At 35.6% G+C, this 22155-nt stretch overlaps 2 protein-coding genes across 2 annotated transcripts; one reads left to right on the plus strand and one right to left on the minus strand.

The window, feature by feature from the left end:
* Nucleotides 1-16942: 16942 nt before the first annotated feature.
* LOC125579991 lies at nt 16943-17446 on the plus strand. The gene has a single exon (XM_048743920.1). It carries the CDS (start codon nt 16943-16945, stop codon nt 17444-17446), a length of 504 nt encoding a protein of 167 aa, XP_048599877.1.
* Nucleotides 17447-19155: 1709 nt separating this feature from the next.
* On the minus strand, nt 19156-21044 carry LOC106376902 (UDP-glycosyltransferase 71B2-like). Its single transcript, XM_048744435.1, has one exon. It carries the CDS (start codon nt 20838-20840, stop codon nt 19389-19391), a length of 1452 nt encoding a protein of 483 aa, XP_048600392.1. The 5' UTR covers nt 20841-21044; the 3' UTR covers nt 19156-19388.
* Nucleotides 21045-22155: the final 1111 nt, after the last annotated feature.

Consider the following 22155-nt stretch of genomic DNA (forward strand, 5'->3'; position numbering starts at 1 on the left):
TACAACTAGAGGGAAAGAGTTGGTCACAACTTGGAGAGAGAGAGAGTCGGCCATGACATGGAGAGAGAGAGAGAGGCGGCTTGGAGAAAAAGAAACCATCTTTCATTTTTCTTGTAATTATTAGCTTTCTATTATTATATATTAGTAGTTTTCCTAATCCTATTGGGTTTAGGTTTTGAATACTTTCCTTTTTACTTATCTTGTAATCCCCTATATAAGGGAACACTTATTCATTAATGAAACATAGAAATATTCAGACCTAAAATCTTCGTTTTACAACACGTTATCAGCACGATTGTTCTCTGCAATCTAAGCTAAAATCGCCAATCCCTTAAACCTAACCCTAGCCGGCGACTTTAACCTAATCCCGACGAACCCTAATTCGTCCTAGCTCGCGTTCCAGCTCGTCAGCAACCGATCAGCTCCATCCCTAAGGTGTTCCTGATCCTAGACGACGTCAGCTTCTGTTCGCATCACAGCCAGCTCGTGTTCCCGATCAACCAGCTCGCAATCCCTATCAGCCGCTTGCAAACCCGATAGGAAGCAGCTCGCGAACCCGATAGGAAGCAGACGCGTCCCGTCCCGTCCCGTTCAGCTCGCATCCGACGACAGCCAGCTCGCGTCTGTCCGTGTGCAGCTCGAGGTTCATCTGTTCTCTTTGGTGGTCCAGTTTCAACCCTACAAACAAAGGTATACCGATTAATCTAAGAACATAATGATCAAACCCTAAAACCCTAATCCATTATTATGGAAATCCAATGTTCTTGATAAACCCTAAAAATTGGTATAACCTAAAACTGATCATCTTATAATCACTAGATTGAAATCGATTCCATTAGAACATGTTGATTGATTGTTCTGATCTGAATTATGAAAACCCTAAATCTTGGAATCGAAAACCCTAAAACCCTAAAGCTTGAAATCAATTTTAATTTGTTCTTGCTTGATTGAATGATTGATGATCTGAGTTTTAAGATTAATAGATTGATTGAATCTCGAAACTAAAATCTTAAGGCCTTGAAACCCTTAACCTCATGTTGATAAAATCGGCCACTTAAATGTTTAAAACCCTAAATCTCGTTTTAAATTCCTAAAGGCCTTGAAACCCTTAACCTCATGTTGATAAAATCGGCCACTTAAATGGTTAAAACCCTAAATCTCGTTTTAAATTCCTAAAGGCCTTGAAACCTTAAATCTCATATTGCTTAAAATTTGAATGATTGATTTGAGGTTTAGGATTGATTACATATTGCATGAGAGTTAGGTTGCTAGATTATTTGATTCTGGAACTCTAAATCCTAGCCGCATATTACCAGCCTTGAAATTAGTAAAACCATAATTGATATGCAACTGAATGATAAAATTGAATGCATCTAAATTGATTATCCTTGTTTGCATTATATTCTGTTGTGGCCGTGTGATTTTGCTATGAACCATACCGAGCGGCCGTGTGGCCTAACCATTCCGATGCATTGTTCATACTCGCGGCCTTGTGCCCTTGATAAATCACATTGTTTGCATCATGTGATTGAAAGCCGTGTGGCTTAATGCATCATAGCTTGGCCGTGTGGCCTATAGAGACACCATATCTTAATGGTCGTGTGACCTTGCTTGCATATCTCATGAACCGATCTCTAGGATTTTTGTATCACATTACATGGCCGTGTGGCCTAAGCATCACATATAGACCTAGCATTCTCGACTTGTTTCGCACCATGATCGAGTAGTAAAGTGTTTTGGTCGAGAGACTTATGAAATCATATGCACTGATTATTTTGAATTGGTTGCATCCTAAATCATGAATTGATTGATAATATGGTTTCAGATGCCGAGATTTGAGCCTTTGGATTATGCTATTCTAAATCTCTCTGGAGAAAATTATCTAGAATGTTCTGAAATCAAGAGGACTCGGTAGGAGTATCATTCAGGGTAATTATGCAACTGAAAGTGAAAAGTATAGGGCCATAACAATTATGCGCCATCATCTCACTGAGGATCTAAGAAATCTGTACCTAAATATTGAGAATCCTCGTGACCTTTGGAAAAAATTAAAATCCAGATACATAATGGTGTTATTATCAAATGTCAGGCATGAATGGATGAATCTCAGATTCCAGGACTTTGAGTCTGTGGATGAATATCATTTTGCTTTGTCCAAAATCGTTTACAAACTGAGACTATGTGGTGAAGTGGTAACAGAGGAGGATTTACTGGAAAAGACCTTCCTCACAGCCGATCCAAGAGATCTATTGTTACAACATATCTATAGAGAAAAAGGTTTCACCACCTATAATGATCTGCTATCATGCCTATTACTAACTGAGCAGAGTAATCAGTTGCTAAAAAGAAATAGTGAGATGAGACATCTTGAAGCCAATAAGGCTGAAGAAGATAAGAAAGAATCCAAGGAAGCCACGTCCAAAGTAACGGATGGTGTGGCCGGCTTGTCTATTGATTAAGAAAATAAGATTTCGACATACTGATTCTGTGTTAAGTTTTATGTTTTGCTTTGACCTTCTTGTCATTTAATAATAGAATTGTTTTGAGTTCATTGCTATTATACCTTGCCTGATTTTGCTTGGTAATGTGAATAATTTTATTGATAAAGAATACAAATTTGCGGGTATAATAGCCTAGTGAGAAATCTATGGCCAAGGCATTGTCTAAAGGGCATTATATACACCCAAGAATTCGTGACCCATTGAGTTATAATAAAATGGTTTCCAAATAGAAACAATGGGCAAAAGGAAACAAAAGGTTCATTCAGATTTAAGAAGAAAAATCGCCTAAGGCCTTATAAGAAAGTGGTCAAGACTATACCTGTGTACTCTACTGATCAAAACTATGCTACAGATCAGTATGATAAGAGGCAAGAGCCGTGGTGGCCATACTGATATATCCCACGAAATTATATACTTTTATGGCACGACTGGATTAGCCATCCTAGTCTAAAACTTGATGCAAAGATTGTTATTGAAAGGCACACAGAGTTATCCCATAAAGATCTCACGTTGTGTAACATGTACACAAGAAAAACTCATTAGGCTTGATTGTCCTAAGCATCACGAAATTATAGTATGTTCATGAGGGGGAGAGAGGATGAAACCCTAAATCCATGACCACACTACAAATTCGTGTACCATGGTCTATGACCATGCTATAAACGGTTTGGCCGTGCAGGTCATTACCTATAAGGTTCGGACATCCATCCTAAAGCTTAGGGACATCATGAATTTACATGTATATAAAGTTAAGATGCATCAGGCCATATAAGTGAGCATAGATATTCCCATCTCAGATTGAATACGGGTCATAAACCAGACATCACCATCTTAAGAGACTTTGAATAAACCACCACATACATATGTGCCGTCTAAGATGGAACCTCAGAAGAGGATTGGGAATATATGTTGGATAAAAGAATGACTTTCTCCCACGAGTCTTAAAGAGACCTTGAGCCAAATATGGGTGATCAGATTGTGGCCAGGTACACGGATTGCATGACCAATGAATCCGACTATCCAACATTAGAAGGAGAAAGTTATAAGCTGGTACAAAGAAAAGAATGATAAAGAGAAATAGTATGGTATCAACCATCATTGTCTTGGCAAAGATCCTCGGACTAGAGAATATGATTATAGACGTCTAAACAAAGAAAATAAAAGATTATACAAAGCTAGCTAATCGAGATGCCAGACACTGACCCGAAAAGAAAAGAAAAGAATGACTAAGTCATAACCAGCTTAGCACCAAACGATTTTGATGTCCTAGAAAGAGACACAGTCAAGTTTCTACAGAGTCTATACAAGATAGACCAATGTGTTCCATAAGATAAAGGAACCTCGGAAAGAAAAGAGAAAGGTGCATAGAATGAAAAATCCGAGGTCATAAGAGAAACCATACCAGACATTGAGAAAAGACTGCGCAACTACACATCTAAGGTACCAAACCATGTAGCTTGGGACGCCAAGCTGCTAGGTGACAAAGGTCCTGGTTAATGAAATCTCAAATGGATTAGATCATGTCTGGAACACAATGGAACCATATACATAAGTGTCGACACATAAGAGATATATTTGTATAAAGATACATAAGAGAGTAGCACTTGAGTTTAAAGAAATAAATGATGATCATGAACCCACGAAAGATTACTCATAAAGATTAAAGATTATATTGAAAAGATAAAGGTGGGGATTAAAGTATCTAAAGAAGAGATATGCGTATTGGCCATACACATATATAGAAACGCAATCTGATAAACCAGTGAAATAGATGGGTCTTGTGAGGAATAAGAAACCGTGAGAGATGGTACATGATCACAAGGTGTAAAGGTGTTCATGTTTTCCTACTAACATCATTAGATCATAGCTTGTTACACAAGGATACTCACAGAGACCATGGAACATATTATAAGGAGATAAACTCCTATGTGGTGGATGCTGCTATACAAATTCGAAATTGATAAAGGTCTGGTCATAAGAAAGAAATTAGATACTGATGTAGTAAGCATCATATGGATCACTGGATAAAGAACAACATTGTTCCTAAGCTGTTCATGGATAAAGAACAGCATTGTTCCTAAGCTGTACATGGATAAAGAACAGTATTCTTCCTAAGCTGTTCATGGATTGAAACAAAGCAGCTGCATATAGTATGTAATACTAGTAAAGGAATTGTATAAGGAAAATCCAAATTCAGTCCATACATATACTTATAAAAGAGATTTGAATTTCTTGTGTTTACTTTATACTAAACCAGCCTAAAGAGAGGTTAATTGGTTGATACAAATTATTTATTAAATCTGTGTGGGTGTCTGGCTAGAGGTGTCCGGCCCTTCTTCTTTGATCATGGCTAGTGGTAAAGAAAGATCAGCCATCATGATTGCCGTCCATAAGCTCGTGTAGTCGAGGTCCATGACCTAATAGATCTTCCAGTGCGTGGTATGATCCACGGCAACAAAGGTCATGGGACACCATCAAGGTATGGATAAAAGACTGCAATAGCATTACCGAATGCAAGAGAGATTACTGATCGAGATCCATGAGTGTGTTCGGCCGAAGAGCCATAGCTTGATGAGATTATAAAACTCATTACAACAATAATCATTGATCACATCTTGATCTAGAACACTCTTGAGACAAGTTATAAACATGTATAGAAGAAGTCTATGACTCAATATGGAGCGATCAGATTAGTGCATAGTCGATGATAATAAAGAAAGATATATGGACAGAGACATTGGTACACATCTGTGTAGTAGATACACCGGAACATAGGTTTACGACCTGAGACTATAAGTTCATAAGTACCATGCTCAGTATATATATTGTCCACAGTGTGTTTAGTCTGTCCGACCTAATTAAGAGTAGTCGACAGCCAAAGGTCCACTTCTTGACCACGCACACACGATGTCAGAAGACATGAGAAGAGACCGGAAAGGTCAAAGTAATCCAATTGCGGTTCAGTAATGAACTTGGCCGATTTGTTTACTCCCTACCTGCACGTTCAGGAAAGATCACGCATCAGATGCGTAGACTGAAGAAACCTCCACTGAGGTCCACATCAGGGGGAGTAGTACGTGTTCTACTCCTTTTCCTTCATCATGGTTTTGTCCCACTGGGTTTTCCTGATAAGGTTTCAATGAGGCAACATGAAGCGTACTACGATCCTGAATGGTTATGGCATCCAAGGGGGAGTGTTATAAATCAATTAGTGGATGTCCATAACCGGCCCGGTCCATAACCAGCCCATACAACTAGAAAGAGAGTTGGCCACGACTTGGAGAGAGAGAGAGAGTCGGCCATGACATGGAGAGAGAGAGAGATGGCTTGGAGAAAAGGAAACCATCTTTCCTTTTCCTTGTAATTGTTATCTTTACATTATTATATATTAGTAGTTTTCTTAATCCTAGTAGGTTTAGGTTTTAGATACTTTCCTTTTTACTTATCTTGTAATCTCCTATATAAGGGAACACTTATTCATTAATGAAACATAGAAATATTCAGACCTAAAACCTTCGTTTTACAACATCATATACATATATATAATTATGTGTCCCCTTTTATAAGAGAACGGTTAAGTAGTTTACATCTTTAAAACGAAAAATATTACGAATGTTTAGTTGTTTATCAAGACATAATATATACAATATTTTATATACGGGAAAACCTAGAAATAAAAGAAGTCAAATGAATTTCAGTTTAACTGCATAGATGAGAAACATAATCTATGTTGAACATATTGTTTTTAAATATCAATTACAAATGTATCTAAAAGAAAACAAAGCTAATTTGGCCTAGTGTAAAAGGGTCATAGCGGGAGTTTGAACCATGGATTCAAGTAGCATTGACCACTTAGCCGTATTTTAAATTAATTTAATCGTCCATGCATATTCGGATGCAAAGCCTCGTGAAATTAGTATTTAGACTTAGAAAATTTTTGGGATTCACGGTTATCAAAAAAAAATTATGGTGGTGCTAGTTATTTTTTGTTTGGATCTAAATGTTGTTCTAGTCATATATGAATTTTCTCGGTGCGATTTTAATTATAACTAGAGTTTAACTCGTACATTCGTGCGGATATTTTTTTTCATTTATAAGCTTTTAACTTTGAGATTATCATAAAAAAATTTAAATATATAATTAATATTTTAGTGTTATATATTGTATAACTCTTTAATTTTATTATTTATGTTTTATTACTTTGTTGATATAATATAGTGATTTGTTTTATATATTTTAATTTTTTATTAATTGTTATTATATTTTTGAATTTGGTATCAAATAGAGAATTTTCTTTAACATATGATTTTTGAAAATATATAGCCGTAGAAATAAAAAGAAAGTAACATTTGTTTATAACTTTATTTTTGTATAAAAGGAGTAAAAGTTAACATATTTTAACCCGTTTTAATAGTAAGTGATACTTTATTTAAATGATAATATTTTAAATATATAAATAGGTTAATTTATCAATTTAATATAATTTTTTATATTTAATTTTATAAGTTAATATAATATTACTATAATTATAATTTATAAAAAGAAATTTTATTTATGGTTTAATAATAAAATTTAATTTATATTATTTAATACTAATATCATATCACTAATAATGAAATTAATTAAAGCATTATTTAATAAAAATATTTTTAAAATAGTAGAATTTTGTTAGATTTTTTTCAACAAATTTTGTTATAACAAAAAATAAAATTTAAATTTATAGTTACGGCTGATTTATTATTAATATTATTATTGATTATAATTAATAATATGGTACTAGCATGACTTTTTGTGTCTCATTTTGTAGTAGATACAATACTACTTCTCTTTTAATAGAGAAGATTGCTAATTCAGACATTTTTTTTGTCGATTGTATTATTAAGCCTTTTAGGAAAAAAAATCTAAACAATGAGAACTACCAAAACAAATATAGAAAAGATATACATTAGTAGAGATTTAAAGTAAACTAATTACACATATATCTTGCGTGTGGATGACTAAAAATTTTTCGTATAAAAGCTTCATATTTGCTTCTGGAATAGTTGAATTTCAAGGGAGATAATCTTTGTATTAATCCAAAAACACCACGTTTCAAACTGAACTGGGAACGATTGACACTCTTTTTTTAATACTCTAGTAAGAGTCACCGAGACAAGACAACTCTTTGTATTGCTCTATTGAAAATAATAAAAGCAAAGAGATTACCATTTCATAGAATTTCATGATGTATTTCGAAGTAACCATAATTTGCAACAAGAACTCCATCTCCATCAAATCGACGACTGAAGCCGATAAGATCCATCACCACCATCCGCAGTAGATCTGTCAATTATTTTTTCTAAACGGTTCAATTGAACCAAAGTTTTTCTCTTGCCAAATCCATGAAAAAAAACATACAAAAGAACAACAAAAAGCTTTACGAGATTTAAAATAAATTGGAACTTTAAATACTTCCGGCCATTGGCTTGAAACGAAAAGAAAATCTCTCTCTCTCTTTCGACCGCTAGGATTTTTCTCTCTAAAGAGACACTTTCTCTTTAGCACCAAGATTTGCTGGAAATAAAACAGAGTGGTTGATAGATCCCAACAGTGGCGAGTGAATTAAGGACGACCTTCAATTCAAATAGGGTTTCACAAAAAAAAAATTAATTAAATAACTCAACTAATTTAAATTAAATTATTAATCCCTACCGGACTGGATAAAACTCTTGTTTAATTAAATTCGGTACAACAATTAAATTATTTTTCTTAATAGTAAGAAGTATTAATGACAAACAAAAATAATATTAAACATTATTACCGTAATTAACGCCTTAAATTGCACAATTTTTAAAATCATATAGATCTTTTTTACACCACTTATTAAACTGACCATAATTACTTAAAAATTGTGTACTCTAACCATAAATTTTAATATTGTGCATGAAAATAATTATGACCAGTCCTTTTTATTCCCAAACTTTCCATTTTATATTACAGAAGTGGATATAATTTTCCACGACATATGTGTATTTATATCTTTATATATCATGATGTAAATGACATAATTTTTATATACTATGATGTAATTTTTTATTTTTAAAAATATATAATCTAACAAGAAAATCTAATTCCACTAAATCATCGATCCGATACTAAAAATTGTTTTCTTGCTCGGAAGCTCATCCTGCTAGGCAGTCAGTTAATTAGGGACATGGTTGGAATAACTTAGAGAGTTAGAGATCATCCATGGATCTATGTGTCTATATAGATCATGTTCTTAGATTATCAAAAATGTACAAATGCTCTATTTGCCACTGCTGTTCTATAAATCTCTTCTTTTTTTGCTGTTTAGTTTCCTTATTTTTCTTGCTGCCATGGGCCATGCACTGACGTCAGGGTATTCGAGATTAATCTCTCTCTTTTTTTTTTTTGAAAACCGTGATATCACTCTTGCCAAGTTATATGTGAGCTGTAGAAGCAAAAGAATCAAATCGGAACATTTCAAACAGCGTTTGATATTATAAATTTCCAGAAAAGACACTTTTTCACTTTGATTGAAGGAACAATACAACTGGCCAAATAAAGAAGGAACAATGAAAAGGAAAGATACCGACGATAATCACCAAATCCCACTATCACATTTCTCCCTTCCATTTACACAAATAAGTCTCAGATTCGTAATAATCGAATATAAATGTATATACATTAAATAATAGCAATAATAATGAATAGTAATTAGATACGCAATAGTATGGCGTATGGAATTATACAACATGGGAAAATTAGGTCTTAAAATACTTGTAAATATATGTACTCTTTTTTTTTCACATCGAGGCCCGGTTTTAAAACATTTCGACTCGAAGAATTAAAATTAGAAGCTTTGTAAGGTTAACAACTTTTTTTTTTTGTTAACGTGGAGTATGATTTGCAGTGGCTGTACGTGATTGTTCACAACTCAATTTATTTTTACAGCACTAAATTTACAACAATCAATTTTTAATTAAAAAAAAAATTAAAATCATAGTTTTCGAAATAATCTACGGCTATACAACTGCTACGTAGAGCCAAATATCTATATAACTATTTTTGGAACTTTTTATAAAAATTTTACAGTAATAAAATCTAAAACCACAACAAAAAATCTATAAAAAATTTGTCGTATTAAAGCTACGGTCATTACCGATCGGATCCGAAGTCTAAAGATTTAAACTTCTACCTCTTTAAATCATTTTCAGACATTAGCCAATTGAATTACTATAGATTTTAATAAAAACAAGTTCAAAAAATATTTTAATAAAAGAATGGTCAGCAATGTAAATATTTTAAACAGAAATAGAAGCACATGATTCTTTAACTTCCATTACAACCGACACTATTCACACCTTTAAAAGACCATTACGGACATCCAGATTTTGAAGCCATAGATCGAACGTCAATATAATATTCTTGCAGATTAGTTAATTCTTATAGTCTGGAAACATAAGCAGCTAATTGATATCAAATAAATAATAATATTACTAAATTGTTAATACGAAATTAACTAAACTGATACTTTCTTTGAATATTTAAAAAACGTTTTATGAGATTTCATAATATTGAAATGACTCCAATAATTGCTTATACATTTATAGTAATTATAACAGAGCTTTACCTTTTAACTTGATATATGAAGGCAATGAATTATTAAGAGAACTTCCAAAGAAAATGTTCTTACCATATGTTTTCCAAAAGAGCATATTTAAAGTATTTTATATTTTGCAACATATTCTTTCCTGAATGTCCAGGTTAACAAATTTAGAGAAACAAAGTAACAAATGAATCATTAATATGATTAAAAATACATGATTATATTTGTAAAAGAGTATGAAAATACCATACCCCACCCCCACAAAAGAGGTTGTTCATATATGTTTTGTGGTCATGTTTAATTGCCAAAACCTCCTCGTCTCTATTATATCTTGTCTTCCTCTTTAGATTTGACATTGCCGATATTTTTTAGATTTTTTTAAACAAAAACAGAAACAAACGAGAATACTAGGAAGACTGTTAATAAAAAGAAAAAAATGAATCGTACAAGAAACCAGTAAGTAACGAAGGATGATTGTTTGGAAGTCACTTTAACATGTTTTGGAGCTATTTCTTAAACCGATAGAACTAGCAAAATAAAAAGGTCGTCCTGCAGTGGCTTTAGACACAATACCTAATGGCTTATTCTTTGCATATACATTTTCATTTATGATTTGTATAATTTTGATTGGTCAAGAAATCTAAGAGTGGTAGAAAAATTTGACCCAGTATAATACCAAATAAAGCTTCCATATCTTCTCCTTCTTGTTTGGCAGCAAAGAGTTGTTGGCAGATCCACTTTACAGGCTTACGAAATTGGTTAATTCCTTTCAACATGGTTTACTTTTTTAGCATAAACTTCTGTTGCAATTCATCTCCTTAATTAATAAAACCCTTTACCACAAAAGCAATAGTTTCAAATTTAAAAATATTCAGAATTCAACATGGATTATTCAATTTTTAGTAGAAACTTTGTTGGAATTTATTTCCTTTACTAAGAAAAGGTAGTTATAACAAAAAAGAAATATTTAGATCAGTGCTTATATTAAAATAAAATCAAGAGGTTATATGTTTTTTTTTTCTGCAAAAAGACTTTATATGTTTGAGTTAAGATTTTATTTGATTTAAAAAAAAAACAAATTTTAAACGGTAGTTCACGAACGTGAACGAAATCACATCCAGATAAAACCCATGAAAACGTGTAAAAGCTTATCCCTGAAGATGTCTTAACAACTGTGCGATCGCCAATTTTTCACGGGTGTTGGCGTAGAAATAATCTTTTGCTTGGCTTGAGAGTCTTGTGAGACTTTTGATTCATCTCTTTTAATCATTCACTGTCTTTATCTTTTGCATTTTAAACTATTAGTTATCCTTTTAAGCAAAAAAAAAAACTATTAGTTATCCTTTAGGATATTAAAAAATAAATAAAAAGAAAACGTTTTAAACTATTTTTTCTTCAATATAAAATAAAATAAAAGTGCACAATTATAAGTCTAGCTAAGACTACTAACTTCCCCACTTATGAGAGACTATTAGACTATTTTAAATTTAAAGTTCTCACGTCTCATGAATCCATATTAGTGGTCAACAAGACGTCTAAGCAGCGTCTAATCTCTAGCTTCAATTGGAATGTAGTACTTTAAAACATTTGGAAATTGGAATGCAGTATTTTAAACAAATAGACATTATACATGTATAGTAAAGTGGATAAAGCCTGTAATGCCTAGTGGGCGGCCTAGCCGCTGAGGTGGATACCGGAATGCTTGGCCAGACCAATCTGCAACAATAGGCTTAATTAATCGTTTGTCTAATATGGTTAGTGGGGGTTTACAGTCCGAATTCATATGCTTGTTTAACAATTAAATTAGATTTTTTGACAAAATAAATCGAAAAGGGCTTTTCCGGTGATGACGATTTTTGGTGCGATTTCCGGTGACAGTTTCTTTTCTCCTTCCAGGAACGGTTTTCCGACCGTTTCTCTTGTTCTTAAGGTTCGATGTGTCGGTTTTTGTCCACTAAGCAAGATCTTCGGTGGTTTCCTATTATGGTGGTTTCTCCTCTACGGTTATTCTCAAGTCAAACCGCCTTGGCCTTGGATCAATTTAAGAATCTTCAAGTTTTTGTTGGATATTCTACAACTTCCAATTTCAATGTCAGAAAATATTCGATTGAAAATGCAAAACATTACGCTCGGTGTTGATGATGACCCAGTGGCTATTCCCCCTTCCAATTGTGTTCAGGCAGCGGCGATTAATCGTCTCTCTCTGGTGGTGGTTCATGTCAATCCCCGTAAACAGAATCTCCGTGCTATTAATCGTCTCTCTCTGGTGGTGGTTCATGTCAATCCCTCTTCAGTACCTTACCCGTCCGACGATTGAATGGATTGGTGGAAGATTGGCTCCTGTGTTCGATGTTGATTTTGATGAAAACTCAACAAAAGTTGGTTTTGTTCGAGTTGAGTTACTGTGGAATGTGGACAATCCTTTACGCTTCCAGCGTAATTTTCAATTCTTGGAGGATGTCAACACTCTCCTCTCTTTTCGTTATGAGAGGCTTCGTTCCTTCTGCCAAACCTGTGGTCATCTCTCGCATGAGAGACAGGAGTGTCCCCTTGGCTTTGATGGTGATCATCCCCCTCCTGCTTCAGATGACGACAATGATGACGATGATGATGACAGTGGAAATGATGTGGACGGTCATGAAGTTCCTGGACAAATCAATCTGGCAACTAATGAAGTTCCTAACCCAGAAGGTGATCCTGATATGTCTGAATGTACGGCTGAAGAGGTGGAATCGCAACAAGGTGTAAAGAGGAAACGTGAATGTCCTCCTGGTGACGACCCTTTGGATGTTGATAATGTTGAGGAACCTTGGTTGTCTCCTCATTGGTCTCCTCGGGCTCTGGGAGATTTCCCTACGGAAGAGCAGTTCTGGCGTCATGCTCCAATGTCTGAAGTTCAAGCGGAATTTGATAGAATGGGGGCTGCACATACTTTGAGGAAATACCAGTTCATTGATAATCTTCTGGCTGAATCGTTTACTTCATTTGGTCCACAGTCAATGCTCATTCAACAGCTTGATGTGGAGGACGATGAGGATAGTGATCACATTATTCTGGAATGGGAGGAACGCCGTGATGCTGGTTCGTGTTTTGAGCATATTGGTGCTAGTAACCCCGTCTACTCCTTGCCTGAAATGACTATAGAGTCTGAGTATGTGTGTGGTGGTACTTCAGCAGATTTGGTTGTGGACAAGTTTCAAGTGGGTACGAAGGTAGTCGCGTCTGAGTTCTTTGCTCTTCAGAAGATCAGTGTGGACTATGCAGATGAGGAGCTTCTTGCGGAAGCATCCAACCCAATAGACAGAGGTGCGGTGGGCCCGGTTCCACCACCAGTTCAATGAGAGTTGAGGTTTGGAACTGTCGGGGCTTAGGAAAACACCTCACAGTTCGACGTCTTACGGAAATGCATAGGTTGTATTTCCCTGACCTGTTGTTCCTCATTGAAACTAAGCAGAGAAATGATTATGTTCGCGATATTGGAGTCTACTTGGGGTTTGATCAGATGGTATTGGTTCCTCCTGATGGTCTTAGTGGTGGTTTAGCTGTGTTTTGGAAGTCTTCTGTTTCTGTTTCTTGTATTTCCAGTAGTTTCAGACTTGTTGATTTGGCTGTTCAATATAAATCTTTTAAGTATTATCTTTCCTGTGTTTATGGTCACCCTGTCCCGAAACATAGGAATGATTTATGGGAAAGACTTCAACGTCTAGCAGTCCATAGGTCTGGACCTTGGATGATATGTAGAGACTAATGAAATTGTTGACCCTGCCAAAAAGAAAGGTGGAAGAATCAGACAGCTTAGTAGTTGTGTTGATTTCAATAACATGCTTAAGGCGTGTGACATGAATGATGTACCTTTCAAAGGTAACCCTTTTAGTTGGGTGGGTAGACGACGGAAAGAGATAGTGGATTACTGTTTGGATCGAGTTATGGTTAATTCAGAATGGCGCAAACAAATTATGGTAACAGAGACAGAGTTTTTGGAATTGGCAGAATCAGATCACATGCCAATGATCATCACTATTGATTACGGTTTAAGACAACGTAAAGGTTGGTTTCGTTATGATAAACGTCTGGCAGAGGATAGGGTGTTTGTTCATACAGTTTCTCAAGCTTGGGATCGGACTGACAATTTGGCAGATTGGAACAGGAAACTTGGGTACTGTCGTGGTGAGGTGATACGGTGGAAGAAAAGAAATCGTACTAATTCCTCCATTCCCATTCAGGAGATTAGAGATAAAATTGATGAAGGCTTGAGAGATAGTTCTGTCTCCATTGATCTGATTAATGATTATCGATGTGATTTGAATAAGGCATACTATGATGAGGAGGAATATTGGAGACTAAAGAGTCGTAATCGATGGCTTAATGTGGGTGAACGTAATTCACGTTTCTACCATGGAGTAACTAAAGCTAAAAGAAGCAGGAATGATATTAAAGGGATGCAGGATTTAAATGGAATTATACATACCAAAGATGAGGCAATTGCTCAAATAGCTGAAGACTACTTTTCTTCAATGTTCTGTTCTTCAAATGTTATGCAAGGCAATGATATCATGTCACATATTCATCGCAAAGTGACTCCTGCTATGAATCATATGTTGATGAAAGAAGTTTCTGAGGATGAGATAAAGGCTACAATGTTTATGATTGGTGCAGAAAGAGCCCCGTGACCTGATGGGTTCACAACCTTCTTTTATCATCAATTTTGGGATGTCATAGATCAGGATGTTTATTGTATGGTGAGAAGATTCTTTGCCAACAGCAAGTTAGATGATGGCATAAATCATACCCATATTTGCCTCATCCCAAAGTTTCAAGGTGCGTCTGATATGTCTGATTTCCGCCCTATCAGTCTCTGTTTCGTTGCATACAAACTTATCTCTAAAATCATGTGTCAACGCCTTTAACAATACCTTGACAGAATCATTTCTGAATCTCAAGCTGCCTTTGTACCTCGTCGTCAAATTTCTGACAACATATTGGTTGCTCACGAATTGATTTCGGCTTTATCGTCCAAGATTGATTGATCTCGTCAATGTATAGTAGTCAAAACTGAGATCAATAAAGCCTATGATCGTGTAGAATGATCCTTTTTGGAAGCAACTATGCATCAGTTAGGTTTTGATGATCGTTGGGTGATATTAACAATGGAATGTATACGATTTGTTTCCTATTCAGTACTTATTAATGGTCTCCCGTATGGCAACTTTAAGCCATCGAGAGGTTTACGACAAGGTGATGCAATGTCTCCTTATCTATTTCTTCTGTGTGGGGAACTTCTCAGTCAAATGCTAGACTATGCTCAACAATCTAATCAGCTCCAAGGCATGAAGTTGGCCCGTCGATGTCCAACTATATCTCATCTATTCTTTGCCGATGATTCCCTATTTTTTCTGTCGTGCTACTTTGCAAGATGTCACTTGTTTGGCCTCGATATTTGATCAATATGAACAGATTTTGGGTCAAAAAGTGAATTATGATAAATCCTCTATCATATTTGGTAAAAGAATTGACACTACAGAACGTGCTCAAATTCATCAGGTCTTGAAGATTCATTCAGTTGGGGGTGGAGGTAAATATCTGGGGTTACCAGAACAGTTCAGCCGTAGTAAAGTTTCGGATTTCCAGAGCGTGGTTCAAAGCGTGAAGAAGCAGCTCTCCCCATGGTACAACCAATATCTCTCCCCTGCTGGTAAAGAGATATTGATTAAATCTGTCTTACAAGCAAAACTTGTATATCCTTTGAGTTGCTTCCTGCTTCCTAAAACGGCTTGTGATGAAGTTAACTCTCTGCTATCTGGTTTCTGGTGGGGAGTGAGTGAAGGAAAAAGGAAGATTGCTTGGATTTCGTGGAAAAGACTATGCTTACCTAAGAAAGAAGGAGGAATGGGTTTTCGTGATCTGAGGGATTTTAATGTGGCTCTCTTGGCTAAGCATGCTTGGAGAATTTTAAATAATCCTCACTCACTGCTTGCTAAGCTTTATAAAGGAAGATACTATAACTCGTCGACATTCTTACAGTCGACAAGTTCAACCAGTTCTTCGTATGGATGGAAATCCATTCAGGAAGGTAAGAACCTTTTAAAAGAAAGGTATGGTTTTGTAAGTAGGGAATGGTAGGACAATTCGAGTTTGGGAAGACCTTTGGTTGCCAGTTCTCCCACCACGTCTAATTGAGTCGCCGTGTCTTATAACTAATATGACAGTATCAGAGTTCATTAATGAGTCTACGACTACTTGGAATGAGGAAAAGTTAAATATGTTTCTTCAGCATGAGGAAGTTGAGTTGATTAAGACAATTAGGTTATCGAAGTATAACCAATCTGATCAGTATGTCTGGCCTTATACCCTCAACTTGGATTACTCTGTTAAGTCTGGATACTGGACTGCAATGCATGACTTTTCGGAAGAGGATGCGATAGTCCCTCCTGAAGGTTCTGTGATATTGAAGGCGTAAATTTGGAATATGGAAATACTCCCAAAGATACAACAGTTCCTATGGAAGGTCATTTCAGGAGCCCTTCCTGTCTATGTCCAACTTTGTTCTCGTCGAATTAATACGGATCCAACTTGTCATCGTTGCTGTATGGAGGAAGAGACAATCAATCATGTCCTCTTTCTTTTCCCTCATGCTCAAGCTACATGGTGATGTTCAGGTCTTCCTCTATTCAACCTTCAGTCTTCTAATTTTGAAGAAAACATATCTGATGTATTCACATTTATGAATAATATTGATACTTCAAAAAAGATCTCCAAGTTCTCTTTTTGGGTGTCATGGTATATTTGGAAATCTCGGAATGAGTTCATCTTTAGTCACAGGAATGTTCATCCAATGGAAGATATTTATAGAGCGTCGTCAGCCAATGAAGAATGGAACTCTGTTTATGTTAGTCAAAAAGCTCCTCCGGTCATTAATCCGAAGCCAATTACATGGGAACCTCCCCCTATGGGTTGGTTAAAGTGTAACTTCGATTGTAGTTTCAGAAAAGAAAGTAACAGTGTTGGGATTGGGTGGATTATAAGAGATGCTAACGGTGTGTTTGTGTATGCGGGAATGGCTCGTGTAAACAATGTCTTAAATGCTTTCCAGGGAGAAGCTCTTGCGTTTTTGTATGCAATGCATCAAGTGTGGATCCGAGGATGGAGACAAGTCTGGTTTGAAGGGGATAGTATGGAGCTAACTTGTGTTGTCAATCAGGTGGTTCCTCGTCATGCTCAACTTGGAAATGTGCTTCATGATATTCGTCATTGGATGTCTTTATTATCAGAATGTTCTTTGGGTTCTGTCAATCGGGAAAGAATATGGAAGAACACGAGGATGTCATATGTTATTTAATTCTTCCTACGTGGTTGATAAAGTTCTTGTATTGTCCGTATACTATTCAATATCAATGAAACGTTGTTCAAAAAAAATCGAAAATGGCTTTTGGGTTATTATTGCGGCCCATTTAGAAATCTCAGTTACGCAAATGGTACGTTGTTTGACAGTTACATTGTTTAGAATGGTAGGCAAGTAAAAATTCAAAGATTCACTTGTTCAACATCTAAAATGTTGTTATGACTATCTATTCTATTAAAATATGATCATGACCTATCGATAAATATTATGTTAAATAGTAATAGAATAGCCTTTCGACGAAAAAAAAAAAATGTTATGTTCAATTATTTTTCCTCTTTATTTAATGAGTCATTTATTATTCTCTTTATATAATTGTATCTAGCTTTATTTAAACACTAACCACCATATTATTATAAAAACTGTCGTACATACTATTTATTATTAATACATATTCTTTGTAACTTTTAATTTAACTCAAAAACTTTTGGAACCCACCTCTACGGTTACAAAGATATATTTAAGTGAGAAAGCAAATGCTGGTCGACCAATAACGTATAACATGCTAAGTAATCATAGTAACCCACTCAAAGATAGTTCTTTTATTAATTCTTCTACAAATATATTTACCACTCACATATAGATCTTTTACGGACACATGGGACCTAAGGTATTTATCCTTTCCAGAACATTACAAACAATTTTTCTAGCTATTATTTAGTTCTTTGGTTTCATGTCTTCCGTTTTATAATTAACTTATCAGATATTAAAAATTAATTTTTTCAAACATTTTTTAAAAAAATTGTTTGGTTTTCGGTGTGGACCGGGTCTGATATTGGTTTTCGGATATAACACTTTAAGAACCGTTCAAGTATATATGTCATGTCTAATAGAGTATGAGACTTTGATTTTCGGATAGATTCCGAGTTAGGTTTTTCTGGGTACGAATATTCTTGACTAATTATGCTAGATAATTACTAAAAAAATATAATATGCTGCAAATTTTAGGAATAAAGTTTTAAAATAATTTCTGAAATGCATATGACACAAGTGTATAGTTATGCAACTTGATATATTTAATATAGTTACCAAAATTATCTATTCTATTAAATTTATATTAATTACAAATATAATTACCAAAAGACACAAATATAAATATTAAATTTCTCAAAAAAAATTTAAAACAAAAAAATATCCAAAAACGGATCAGATCTAGTATTTGTTAAAGAGGGATAAAAACATATATAGTGGTCAGAGATGATGGCATACAGATACAGTAGTTGTTTGGCATTTCCATTATTTGTTTCTCTATCGTTCATGGGTCAGAGATGATGGCATAAGACACGACTTCTGCAGACCCCGTTTTTGTCCACATACGACATAACCTATCAAAGAAACGTCCCCCCATTTTATCGCATTATAATTATTGATCTGAGCATACAAAAATGATTTGATATGTGTCCTTATAACTCTTAATCATAAGAAAAATTGCATTTGGTGACTTAACATAGATTTACAATTAGGAAACTAGCATTTGTTATATATAAATTAGCCACCATAACAAAAAAATATAGACGAGACTACGTACATCTTTAATTAACCCTTTGCAGTTTTGCGTAAAATTCAACACAAAAAAAGTTGATATCTGCAAAAACAAAATTCCAAATCTAATTAGTACCTTTTGGAAAACTCAACTACGCAAACGAGAATAGTAACAAAGTTAGACCCGTAAGCGTTCAAAGTTCACTTGTTCAACATCTAGATAGAGAATATAATGTAATGCATATATACAAACAAAGTGTAAGAAAATTCAAAAGTAACGTTCTTGTAATAACTCATTATCAACGCCATGGAAAATTCAAACCTACACATGGATATCGCCATAATGGAGACTAACACGATAGTTTTTTTTTTTTTGGAACGTTCACCATATCTCCAACATTCAAGAGATATTACGAGTAGCGTCTTGAATAAACTTTACAAGAGCAGCATGCGAAGATCCACCATCCATTACTGCCATGTGGCTCTTCTTACTCATCTTCCTCACTCTATCCCTCACATCGCTATCCTTCTCCATCAAACACCGAACTCCTCTCTCTATCTCCTCTGCCGTCATCAGTTCCATATCCGTCTCCGCCGCCATATATACTCCTTGAAAATGATTCCTTATCTCAACCGCTAGCCCCAGCTCCTCCACCATCTCGAATGCGTTAAGCTGTTGCTCCGCATAAAGCGGCCACGTGGCAATGGGAACTCCGAACCATAGACTTTCAAGTATTGAGTTCCAACCACAGTGCGACACAAACCCTCCAATGGCTGGACTCGCCAGCACGGCCCTCTGTGGGGCCCAACCTATAATCTTACCAATCTCTGATGTCCGGTCTAGAAACCCTTCTGGAAGAATCTCTTCAAGATTCGTGAATTCTTCGGGAGGTCCCATCGGTGTAGCACGGCGAAGACACCATATGAACCGATGGCCACTTCGTTCAAGCGCTATGGCAATCTCTTTGGCTTGATCCTCACTGAAACCTCCCATGCTCCCAAAGCAGAGGAACACAACGGATCTATCCGGCTGGTCATCAAGCCACCGTAGGATCTCCGTTTGTTTATCGTCGGCCGAGTCTAAACCGTTGTTTTTGACACTTAAAACCGGGCCCACCGCGTAAACCGTGGGAAGATTATTATCTCCGTTGGAGAGGAAACTCATAGCTTGTGGCTCAAGTTCAGCAAACGTGTTAACCAAGAAACCTTTAGTTTCGCGGAATCTTCTGGCTTGCCTTAGAAAAACAGGTAACCACTCCTTGTTTAACAACACGGATGGGAAGCACTTGGCTGGTAAAGAGCGAGTCAGACAAGGTACTTCCAACTCAGTGTCCGAATCTTTCAACTCGCTGATGATGTCGCACTTCTCAACGTCGCAAAGATACTGCACATGTATCTGTAATCCGAAAAACGTGGCGTTGGAAGGATAGAACAAGTATGTCGGAACGCCGAAGTCGTTGGCAACGTCAATCATCGTCGTGCAGAAAATGTCCATCACGAAGCCAGCAAGCCGGCTAGAGGGAGGTTGAGCATAGTCGGTGAGTTTAGCCACCGTAGCTTTCACCACCGGTTTATAACTCTCCATGTAGGAGATGAAATTCGGCTCGGCGTCAGGAGAGTTTGGTCTATCGGCAGATGATATGAAGCTGAAGCGTAGGCGGTCGTTGGAAGTTGTGGAGAGAGAAGCGATGTAGGAGGAATAGCTTGTTGTTTGGAATTCGTGCATGGAAGGGATGATGATGACGGTGATGGAGAGATGATCATCGTTGTCGAGGAGGAGCTTAGCAACCTCCACTAGTGGCCGGAGGTGGCCGTCACCAGTTGATGGTATGAGGACTAGCTCCAGTTTCATTTTGTGGTTTTTGAAATATAGTTGAGAGAGAAAGGTATGGTCTAATTAGTGAAATACTTTTCTTCACAGTTAGATAGTTGTACGAGCATATGGCTTCTTAAATACAACATTCTACCTGTCAACAAAAATCTTATGATTCAATCACTAGCTGCCATTTGTCTAATATCCATTGGCGACGAATGCCAAGCCAATATAATTTTATTTTCTTCCCTTTGAGGGCTGCCTTTGATTTCGTTGCTACGTTTGAAATTGTTTTGCAGAGACGAATCACATTTCGATGAGCTGATGGGCTTTCCGATATCTAGATTTTGAGATTTTGGGCCTAGGATGATATTTGCATGATTGCATCGTTTGAGGTTTTCTCGTTGAAAGTTAAACCAAATGCAAATCCCTCATTTCTGAGTTTTTTTTTCTTCTCCTAGCAGCAGGGTTTTTAAAACCGGACCGACCGATAGTTAAACCGGTTCGACCGGAAACCCGTTACATAGTCGGGTTGGGTTTAATAATTGGGTCGGACATGAACAAATCATGTAGCTGGATTGAATCTGAAAGTTATTAAACTGATAAAAACCATAAAACTATCAAAAATCTATAAACCATCCATATAAACATAAAACTAGTTTATATTTATAATTTTTTTATGTTTTAAATTCATTTATATTTTAACTATGTATCAATATTTATTAACATTACTTTTAAATTTATACACTAGAAATATATTACACCAGATTACTGAACCAGGTTTGATCCGGTCGAACCATATTGAACCGTGACCCAAAAATTATCCGATTCAGCTTCGGGTCCGGTTTTAAAAACACTGCTTAGCAGATTTTATGATATATATCTGTATTTATAGTTGAAAATATTTTAATTAGATTCGAAATAAACCAAAAAATCTAGATTTGGCATGTAAATATGTAATAGGAAAAAATTGACTAGTTATTTACACATAACTCTTTTTGGTATTGTACAACAAAGCCTTTGATTGGTAGAACATTTATAAAACATCATGTTTTTTCATTATCAAATCAACTGTTATTAAATTATCGTTTTGAAAATAGTTAGAGAATACAAATCCTCTTCAACTACTCTTCGCTCAATGTTTCATGCTATTTTGTTTTCTTTCTGACAATTTCTTTCAAAATTTGTTGTACTGAATCACAAAAATGAACGCATTAATGATCGGAATGCTCACTTGCACCTCGCTCATTTGTTTCTTGAAAAGAGTTTATACTTTTCCATCAACTCCTTCTCAAACTTTGCGGAGAAATGAAGCTTAAATTCATAAGGAGGAGGTATAAATGAAGTCTCTTTT

The sequence above is a fragment of the Brassica napus genome, chromosome C1 (assembly GCF_020379485.1).
Source record: "Brassica napus cultivar Da-Ae chromosome C1, Da-Ae, whole genome shotgun sequence".
Classification (NCBI taxonomy): Eukaryota; Viridiplantae; Streptophyta; class Magnoliopsida; order Brassicales; family Brassicaceae; genus Brassica; species Brassica napus.

Excerpts from the sequence above, each read along its gene's own strand:
- LOC106376902 (XM_048744435.1), bottom strand. The coding sequence starts at position 20,840 with ATGAAACTGGAGCTAGTCCTCATACCATCAACTGGTGACGGCCACCTC.
- LOC125579991 (XM_048743920.1), top strand. The coding sequence starts at position 16,943 with ATGGAAGATATTTATAGAGCGTCGTCAGCCAATGAAGAATGGAACTCT.